This window comes from Sander lucioperca, chromosome 22 (genome assembly GCF_008315115.2).
Source record: "Sander lucioperca isolate FBNREF2018 chromosome 22, SLUC_FBN_1.2, whole genome shotgun sequence".
Classification (NCBI taxonomy): Eukaryota; Metazoa; Chordata; class Actinopteri; order Perciformes; family Percidae; genus Sander; species Sander lucioperca.
The window spans coordinates 10,221,814-10,232,348 of NC_050194.1; the positions used below are offsets into that span (position 1 = coordinate 10,221,814).

At 39.3% G+C, this 10,535-nt stretch overlaps 1 protein-coding gene across 2 annotated transcripts; it reads right to left on the reverse strand.

The window, feature by feature from the left end:
- Nucleotides 1-525: 525 nt before the first annotated feature.
- meiob (meiosis specific with OB-fold) lies at nt 526-7,213 on the reverse strand. 2 transcript variants are annotated; one of them, XM_031291334.2, is made up of 14 exons: nt 6,981-7,213; nt 6,459-6,570; nt 6,198-6,255; nt 5,870-6,001; nt 5,440-5,512; nt 5,062-5,257; nt 3,355-3,455; nt 3,082-3,134; nt 2,796-2,891; nt 2,542-2,634; nt 2,085-2,229; nt 1,278-1,464; nt 967-1,053; nt 526-883 (listed from the first exon to the last, which is right to left on the reverse strand). In XM_031291334.2, the coding sequence occupies exons 2-14, from the start codon at nt 6,513-6,515 to the stop codon at nt 770-772; spliced, it is 1,392 nt and encodes a 463-aa protein (XP_031147194.1). In that variant the 5' UTR covers nt 6,516-6,570; nt 6,981-7,213; the 3' UTR covers nt 526-769. The 2 variants fall into 2 exon arrangements, with proteins under 2 accessions (XP_031147194.1, XP_031147193.1); XM_031291333.2 differs by having other exon boundaries at nt 6,459-6,573; nt 6,981-7,033.
- Between the last annotated feature and the right edge of the window lie 3,322 nt (nt 7,214-10,535).

Here is a 10,535-nt window from a genome sequence, read left to right on the forward strand (position 1 = left end):
GCAGGACAAATGGACCACAGCCATGTAACGACTACTTGGGGGTTAAAATGATGAAAGTGTTATTCTAACTCATACATAGTCTGATTCAACTCTATATAATATTCTGTTGTTTATTGTGCTGCCATGTGCATTAGCGCCCCCTGGAAACAGGTGGATATGACATTGTATGATTCTCCTGTTGGTAAAAGAAGTACCAAAATATCCAGGTAAAAAAAAATAAACGTGTTGCTAAACTGTTGCCTTCATTTACAATTGGTTAACTTACTGGTGTAATGAATAAATAACTGGTGTTGTGAAAATGTTGTCTAACCATACTGACATAGCACTAACAAAGTGTGTACTCTAATGTGGATACTATTTTAAATAAAAAACATGGTAAACACAGGATCTCATTATAGATGGTAAATGGTAAATGTAACAACAGTAACTAATAAGAACAGTCTTATCATTGTCCTATTATGTGTGACAGTGGCTGCTTATTAAATATCCTTTCATGGAACAAAAAAGGTGGATTGATACATATTGATACGTACAAGTTAGTTTATTTAACAGTTTTAAAAGGCAATCAAGCCAACAGCACATTCTTTAATATATGCACTGAAATAAATAAGTATAATAAATAAATAAATAATGCAGATTTACTATTCACAAAACAAAGCATGTATAAATGACTACTGCCTTTGTTAACACCTCAGAACAGTACAGCAGAGCAGGTAAAGCAGCCAACTGCAACATAAGTGCTTTCCTGCTCCGTCAGTGTGTGTTGTGATCACAGCCGCTGCAGCAGGGCAGACATGTGCTGTTTCACCTCTCCGGGGTCAGCCACTGAGCAGGCCAGGATCAGGCCCCTGATCCCAGTCCTCATTTTAGTGGAAGGGAGTATCTACAACATATTCAAAGAACATTTCAACTTGTGGTTTGCTTTTAGTGCTAACACACACGGCACAGAACCAAAAGCTGCAGTACCTTCACATGTATTTTGCATCTCTCCAAAAGAAATTTCCACTTCATTGCAGTCCGCTCGTCATCAGTCAAACTGGTAAACTCCTCTGTCTGCAACAGATGAGATGAAAACGCTGTTTTATCTAATCTGAAGATGCTAAATCTTTCATCAAATTCAATTTAAACACATATACACGGTGTAGTGTTGTTTGTATTATTTTCAACCTGTACTGGTATTCATGTCTCTTCTCTCATGTTCTTTAATTCCTTCACACAGGGGCTACTGCGTGTAGAATTGAGGCTGAATAAACATCCTTGTGTGAAGTGGTACTGACCGTACAGCCAAGTGTCTGTTCTGCCACTGGGCTTCTGAGCGCGCAGGAATGCAGGGTGCCGGTGTGGTCCGTGATGTCCACCAGCAGGTCAAAGCCTGTGCTGGATGCTAAGGCCTGATCCCTCCCTGGACACAACAGGTTGGTGCAGCTCTGCTTGTCCTCAGTCACCTGAAACTTACACCTGGAGCTGAGACAGGAGAGAAAACAGACTGATCGAGGAACTGTTCGTCAGCTATAGCTCATCATGAGTGGCAAACAAAATCATTTGAATGTTGTGTAAGAGCCTGTTTGTGCCCTTGGTATAAACAGTAACCAATCTTTGGTTCCTCAGGTGCAACCCGGAAGCACATACCGTTTTACTGAACCAATGGTTTTAACTGCAAATATGATTTTAACTTTCATTGATCAAAAAAGATTAAAAAAAGAAGTGTGTCAATAACTTTACCCGTGGAACAGCACCTCAGGGGCTTAAAGCTCAGGTTTAGCCTCTACAGTTAATGTTCAAATAATTGAAGTGCAACATCAAAGTTGTGAGGGGAAAAAGTTTATACAGCAACTATTTAACAATGCATCCAAAGTCTCTTTATTAGTCTCCCTAAGGAGAAATTTGTTTTGGACACAGAGAAATTGCTGCAAGAGTAACAACAGAGACACACATCAAACACAGGGTTAAAACATCTAGGCTACTCAAATAGCTGTGCAAATTACAAATTACCATTTTCTAAAGGCCGCTAGTAAAAAAAAAAACATTAATTTATCCATTTATAAATATAAATATCCACTCTATGCACTTGTGTGGGAACTTACCACCGCGTCTTGATGACTTTTGAAACAGAAGAGTCGAGGTCGAGCTTGGAGATGAAGCCGTACGTGATGCCAAAGAAGACCTCAGGATTCTCCTGGGTCTTCTGCTTCACCTGGCTCACTGTGTACACGTCAGTGATGGAGTCCACTGCAGAGACAAAAGCAGCACTACATTTACATGCCTGCAGTCTTTTTTTAATCTTAAAAACAACTACAAAAACTACAAGACTCATTTTACAGCAAAAAAAACAATAAATACAGTACATAGTGCACCGTCTATTAACATTATGACCCAAAAGGGAAATTTAAAAGAGGAAGAGAAAAGACAAAAATAAGAGAAATAAAGAGGTGAGGCCTAGAATACAAAGAACATTTTACATGACAGTAAGATATAGCAGGACTTCTACTCATTCTATTACTCACAGTATCGGACTGAAGGGATTTCTTCACTATAACCTACCAGGCATGTCTTCTGGCTTCTCATCATGATCCAGAGCACCAGACTCCGATGCTTCTTTTGCGTAGCTGAACAGCAGACTGGCCTCTCTGGTGTCTGAAAGCACATTGCGATTGACTTGGACAGCAACAAACTTGACAATATTCTACTTACACTGTACACCATGGCTGCTTGGTTTGTTTCAACCAAGCTTGTTTTTGGTCAATTGCAGTTATAAGATAGACTATGTTTATGTAAATGTCGCTGTGATATCTTACCGGGATTGACAGTGATAATGGTTTTCGAGTTAACGGATGCTGTCATGCCGTTGCGAAAGCTGTCAAAGCTTATCTTTGCATCAGCGATGAAGAGCACTTTGAATGAAAAGTAAAAGTTAAAACAACAGTGAGCTATCTTTAACATAAACGTGCAGTTAAATCTCAGATATCCACTTCCATGTTTCTCTTCAGTACAGTAGGGTGATGGGACGTGACAGGCAGGAATAATTGTAGTTAAATAAATATTCATTTTGTGGTGGAGAATGAGCAGCAGCTGCTGACCTACCCGTCTCCTTGGGTATCAAAGTTTGCACGAGCTGAATGGCTTCTCTGTCCCAGCTGTGAGTGAAACAGAGGTCAGGGAGTTACTCAGTGAAAATCAAACACACATGGAGTTCAGCAAGTTAATCTAAAGCTTCATGTCACCAAAGTAAATTTGTGGTCACCTAAAGATAAAAAGCAGTGATCCGAAGGGCCAATAAGATGGAACATGACACAAAGGCAACAAAACCCATAAATCTTTATTCATTTTCCAAATGAATAAAGGAAAATGACGCACCAGACGAGAGGGAAGGAAGAGACAGAGTCATCAAAGAGCTTCACTTCCAGCCTCTGCCCTTTGCGACTGTCTGAAGTGGTGAACTGCTTCAGCTCTCCAATCTGTAAATGTAAACAGAATCATCTAAAGTTCCTATCGCAATATCTCCCCTTCTTGTAAAAAATGCAGTGACGTTAAGTGCAGGGTCTGGCCTCTCTCTGAACTCGGAGGCATGTCTTCGGGGCCATTATTAGACAAACAACAAGCATACCACCATAGAACCACAAAGACAAAACAAACACAATGTAGTTTATTGGGACATTGATAAGCTATGAATTCAGTAAATTTAGAAAACCAAAAACATTTTTGCTCCGCATCCACACTCATTGTCAAAAATGTCCCACTTCATGCTTATCAGGCTTTCCACCGCGGCCTGAGTGATAGGTTCCGCCACTTTTCCACGACTGACCTTCATAATGTTACATCAGACCACCTTTTAACAACCCTCCCCTTCTTGGTAAAGTTGGTTTAAAGTTCAGGAAACTTTAACAGCCTACTTTCCACTATAGTTAAGCTTACTGTGGAGAAAATGGCAGCTATAAAGCCACCATCTAATGCAACCAGTGTGTGAAAAAGTTGGAAAATATATTTATTGTTTCTCAACGAGTTTATGGATTTTCTTCTCATTCCCTGTTTAAAAAAACACCTCTTGAAAATCAATGATATACCAAGAATTTCATCACCAGTGTGAACTGTGATTCATTCGACAAGCAACACTAATTTGATAGCCGAGAAAAGCATTCTAGGAAATGTAGTAAATAACTAACATAGTAAAACTAAACAAGACAAAACAAGTAAAAAAAAACCAAAACTGATATATCAAAGTGTGAATGTATTCAAAGGTGATCTTCTCCTTTAAAGGAACACGCCAACTTATTGGGACTTTGTCTTATTCACCGTATCCCCCAGAGTTAGATATGTCCATACATACCCTTCTCATCTCCATGCATGTCGCAACTCTGTCTGACGCACCCACCACTAGCCTAGCTTAGCACAGATCCTGGAGGTAACTGGCTCCATCTAGCCTACTGCTCCCAATAAGTGACAAAATAACACCAACATTTTCCTATTTACATGTTGTGATTTGTAAAGTCACAGTGCTTACAAATAACAAGGTCACATGAGACACAGCCATCTTCTAACAGTATAACTATATTCTCAGAAGGCGAAGCACTGCTACTTCTGCTACTTGGGCGGAGTGATTAGTGCAACACCTGAAAAGCACCATTGTTACTCTCTGCTCCTTACCACGGGGTTTCTCAGGTTCTGCGAGCAAATCACTCTGCCCAAGTAGCAGAAGTAGCAGTGCTTCACCTTCTGAGAATATAGTTCCCAGTTTATATACGGTTAGAAGATGGCTGTGTCTCATGTGACCTTATTTGTACATGCTGTGACTATACAAATCACAACATGTAAATAGGAAAATGTTATTTTGTCACTTATTGGGAGCAGTAGGCTAGATGGAGCCAGTTACCTCCAGGATCTGTGCTAAGCTAGGCTAGCGGTGGGATGCGCCAGACAGAGTTACGACATGCACAGAGATGAGAAGGGTATGTATGGACTTATCTAACTCTGGGAGATACGGTGAATAAGACAAAGTCCCAATAAGTCTGCGTGTTCCTTTAATACTATTTCAGGCTGAAAGACTGCGACCTTAAGGTGCCCTACCGATTTCACTGCAGCCAGTATATTTATCAGTGTGCCGTCCAGGCTCTGCCCGTTGGCCATAATGTCTCCCAGAGAGTAGAAATCTGCACAGTCCTTCACTGGCAGGTGGATGAGTGGCAGCAGCCTGTCGATGGTGTCCATGTCAGCACACAGACTCACCTGGGAATGAGCCTCCGTCACCAGCAGCCTGTAGAGGCTGAGACAGCAGATACAGGCCTTTGAACCAGCAAGTCCTGTGACACTGTCATCAGACATTGCACACTGTTACATCATGTTTTACACAGCATTACACTGTGTTCACCTTCAGCTGTTTAAAGCACCACAGGGTAAGCAGGACTAACTCTTCTACAATATCTGTATTAAAAGTGGTAATTTTACCTTGGTGTTGTGGGACAGAATTTGTCCCCTTTCTCCGGGTCTTTGTTGGTGACTAAAGGATTTTCAATGATGACTGGAAAAACAATAAGAAACCATTTTATGCACAAAGACATTAAGTGTATCTTTTTGTTTTAGATTCAAAACATGTTTTAAAATAAAAAAATATTTTTTTTTCTCGTACTATTAAGATCTTTTGGGTAACTTGACTATTATTCTACAACTATGCCTAAAGATATAGGTACATCACAAGCTGGACATGGCCAAAGCTTAGTTTTGTTCTACTGATATTGATTAATCTGGACACTAGATATTGATAAAAAATAATAATAATCTAAGCACTTCTGTGTCAATCCATCGAAAAAACAAAAATCCACAAATTCTCAAGGATTTTTTAGGCTGCGTTCTGGGACTTTGAGGGTAACTTCCTCACCACAGTCTCCGGTGCTGAAGCTGCTGGAGAGCCCGTTGATGTATCCACCATTACCCCAGGATGTCACATTAATGAAGAAGTCAGGTGAGTCCTTAATGGTGAAGCTAAAAGTGAATCTGTCTTCACCAATATCTGAAAATCAGATGTATAGGTTCGGTTAGTGTTGCCGTTCTGTTCAATGGAAAGGAAGAGGAGCAAAAAAAGCTCAGAGAATGGATATCAAATCTCCAGCAGAGGGAGATGGTATACAAGACACTGAGGTGCAGTGATACAAAAATGAGTCATTGAAAGTAACAGCTTAGATGCATTAATATAAAAAGCTACTAACTTTTTCTGTCAGGAAAGCTTCTGACATCAGTTTTCCCAATAACGATGCCTGCCACTTTCTGAAAAATATTACGAGGGCAATGACAGACATTTGCAGTTCAATACAGCTTACAAAGCCAACAGAAAAACAGGCCTGAAATACATCCTGAGTTCCACAATTGAAGAAAGGTATTTCTGACTATTAGACACTGATTTGGAGGGCTGCTGCAGGAACAAAACGATATAACATTGCTGTAATTGGCTGAAAATCATCGGAACTCACCGGATGAGAGAAGTTGGGATGCAGTTCAGAGATAGCAATGAAGGTCTGAGCAGCCATGTTAATTCATAACTTAAATCACTATCCAGTCCAGTTTTAATTCCATGTACAGACTCTGTAAAATGAGGAAAAACAAATAAAACAATGAGAGTTACGAGTTATGAGTGTCACGTTAATTTTATTCCACCTGGATAAGTAGAAGTAGAAGTAGTAAGCCTATTTCTCGTTTTCTAGCATTAACGTTACCCCAGACCTAGCTAATACTGTAGCTTAAAACGAATACACAAAGAACTTTGTTAGCTTTTTTTATTAGCTAGCTAAGAGTGAAGGCTAACTTAATGTTAACTTCAGCTAACGTTAGCTAGATGACGTGTTCACTGTTATCACACCTCTAACATTAACTGGCAACATGGTGTGAGTTTTTGGAGAGATTCTACTTTGTCGTAATTCATTATTGATTAAAATAGCTTCATTTCAGCTATACCTAAGACCTTTTTTTCTGTTTTAGCTAGTTTTTTTTCTTACCTGCTCTGTTTTCCTCACAGTATATTCGAGTTTATCGCGGCAAAACTGCCGCACGCGACAGAATCTGTGGAGCTCAAATGCTGCCTTCAAATGTAGTTCGGAAAAAGAAAACACAATTTTAAATCGGGTTAATCAAAGAAAAAAGGTCAGTATCGCAGTAAAAATGTCTGACAATGACAATATCGTGGCTTTGTTACATAGCCCTACTGATGGACATTTTTTAGCAATATATTGTATATGGTGATTATGGTCATTAGATCTATGGTTACGGTCCTTAGGAGCTAGTAGATATTGCTATTATCCTACAGGCAAAAATAAACCTCCATAACACAAGATTAAGTAATTTGCATCTCAACTTCCCTTCTAAAGTAAAATAAAACATCCACCACCAGTTACTATAATTACTTACTTACTAAACCATTACTTCTCTTACAATATTATTTTTGCATTACATGCTCTGAGCTGGAGTTCACTCATGGATGGAGCAAGACATTTTTGAGAAGCACACAGAGGGAAATATGCTTTCACTCATTTTCCCAGTTAATCTATCTGGAAGAAAAAAATATAGGGGTGTAGTTTATGGAGTTATATTATTTTTGTGAGAGTGCATGTATGAAAATCAATTTTTTTTTTACATTTGCTAATATCCTAGTAAAAGTGCATAATTTGCCCTTGCTAATTTAGACATTAGAATGTACTTAATTGGTTAATTGATGAGTTACAACCTACAACTACGATCACTTAAAATGTATTTTCTAATCAAAAGAGAGAGATCCAATGTTTTGGCAGACTTTACATGATGTTGCCCAGGATGGAATCGACAATTTCAACACACATTCAGTACAGTAAACATCTGTACAGCTGTGCAAACATGCATGATATGGGACTGAACAATACAACTGCTATCACTGACTGCTATCTGTCAATTATACACACATTAACCTCACAGACACAAATTATATTTGTACACTATGTGAGTCATCTCTTTTAAACTCTCTACTGTGAAAGGTATCCCTGCAGCTCAGACTCTGATATCACCTTGCTAATCCATCCCAGTCATCATCCACAGCATGGGATTTGTTCTCAGACAGCTTTGCTGAGATGAATTTTACAGTTTCCTGGTTTGTTTTGATAGCACAAAGCTGTATTTGAAGTGAGATACTGTCTCATACACCTAACCAGGAATCAGATGGTGTAACAGTAAACCCTTATTCAGCTTTGCACAGCCTTGTTCCTCTTCCACTGTGACTAATCCTCGCAGTCGGGCCTTTGGATCTGATATCTCATCCCTGTGACAAATGTTGATTTTCAGGCAGTAATATGTCTGTTGATGTAATTCTACAGTCAATGTGTTCCTAATCGCTGAGGGAGCACAGTGCAGTAGCAGCAATAAAAGCATTTTCAACACAATAAGACAGCATGGTGAGATTATTTATCAGCGGACAGCCTGGTGTGTAATGTTCCATCAATGTATTGATAGACTTTGTATAATGTTGTATAATGTGAACTGATTAAATACATTGAACATGTAGCTATACGCTGAGGAATCGATTTGCTATTTGCACCAGTGCCTGGCTATTCAAATGAAACCAAATTTCAAATTGTAATTTCATTAGGTTTTTCTGACTACAGTTTGTGAGTCCATTAATCACAGCAGCACTGTAAATCCTTATCAGATAAATCAAGTGAAACTCACTTTTGCTTCAATGACTTATCCATAATGAATTCACGGCCTCAGTCATCAATCACGCTTTCTTCCGATATTCAGTTGGTTCCTTTGAAGTGATTTGAATAAACTATTTGAATTTCTTCATGATAAGCAAGCAGCCACATCAGGTCTTGCTTGTCGCTTCTGATGGCTTGACTTTATTCAGAGCCAAGCAGGAAGTACCTGCAGGGTGGCGTATCTGCAGGGCTGCAAACACATGCAGTCACTGCAGGAATGTGTTCTGATTGGGTGGCCTCTTTGCCACAGGTCGGCTCCCTGGAGGGCCTGCAGCCGTCTGACCACTCCTCGGCTATTAATCCATCATCTCACTGTATGTGTGTGTGTGTGTGTATATTCTTTTCCATATGCATGTCAATGCATAAGGTTATGTGTTGTGTGTAGACCTACCAACCATGCTCACTGTGACACAGGCATTATGAACACAGGGCTGTTTTTAGTCTCCATTGAACGTGAGCCAAGTATGATAACTGCAATCAGAAGTGATACTTTTTGAAGTTGTAAGATTAAAATACTAGTAGTCCTTAGAATGTACATTAACACACCTGCAGGCAGCCATATTGGAGGTCCTAAACACTTAAGCTGATTGTGTTATGTAGCTTGTCCATCTCAACTAAACTAAGTAGATATCTGTGCTGTTCTTTTGAGGGAATTAAATATTATGCCACTGATACATCAATCAACGTCTTATTGTGAAAACTGCATTGTGCGCTGCACACCCTGGGCTTGGAATAATAAGATAAACTTTATCTGGGAACGAAGGCATAATACCAGACATTTAAACACCACATTCAAAACATGTTTCATGAAAAATATGGTAGTTTTGTAACAGTTAAGTTCTCTTCTTTACACCTTATCTTATTGCTTTATATGCTTGCTACATAGCCTATAAGTAATTTTATTTTTATTTTGTTAGGTGACTAACTGTACACTGCTTTTTTGGTCCAGCCTCTCTTGTAAAAGAGAAAATGTATCTTCCTCACCTGGGTATAAGAAATGTTTTTAGAAAATATAACATAAAAAGTATAGCCAATGTCAAGCCTGCCTTCTCTCCAATATAATGGAACTAGACGGCACTCGGCTTGTGGTGCGCAAAGCGCCAAAAAATACACTTGAACAAATGAATAGCAATGTCTCTTTCCAGAAATCATGAGCCGGTTACTCAAGTTAATTCACAGACCTGGTTGTGAGCAGTTTCATGAAGGAACTATAAATCGGGGTTAGTGCATCAGTAGTAAAAACACTGACAGGTCTGTATCGGCCACCAGTGAGACTTAAAGTAAATTTTGCTCATCATACATACATTCTTGTAAATTTTAATGTAAGAATTTTACTTGTAATGAAGTATTTTTACATTGTGGTATTGCTAGTAAAAAGTCTAAATACTTCCTCCAGTACTGTTCATATTTAGCAACTGTCCATTGGACCTCCACAATGGCACCAGACAGGAGATTTGTGGTTCAGCTGCACATCCTGTGTAAAACATGAGAAGAGAGAAGGAAGCAAAGACACCAGCGAGTGCTCAGAGGCATGGCAACACAAAGACAACACAAAGCCAAGTCCTTTTAGAGCTGCAGGGATTGAAAGGATGTGACAGTTACATATTCCCTCTGTAGTCTTCTGTGTGTTCGGTCATTGTCTAACAACCGAGCTGCACAGACTTATGGTTTGATCTAAATGACCATTTGTAATCAGGAACTCTACAAACCGGTGTTTACATTACATCCACATGTGATGTACCAAAAAACCGTACACAGGAATACAGGTAGTGGGCAGACAAGTTGTAGTATTTAAGTTGGTGAACCAAAGGGTTTTAGTTCACATGCAAT

Excerpts from the sequence above, each read along its gene's own strand:
- meiob (XM_031291334.2), bottom strand. The coding sequence starts at position 6,515 with ATGGCTGCTCAGACCTTCATTGCTATCTCTGAACTGCATCCCAACTTC. Across the intron at positions 2,230-2,541 it reads GAAGCCAGAAGACATGCCTG|TGGACTCCATCACTGACGTG; the intron begins GTAGGTTATAGT and ends TTGTCTCTGCAG. Across the intron at positions 1,054-1,277 it reads AACAGACACTTGGCTGTACG|ACAGAGGAGTTTACCAGTTT; the intron begins GTCAGTACCACT and ends CATCTGTTGCAG.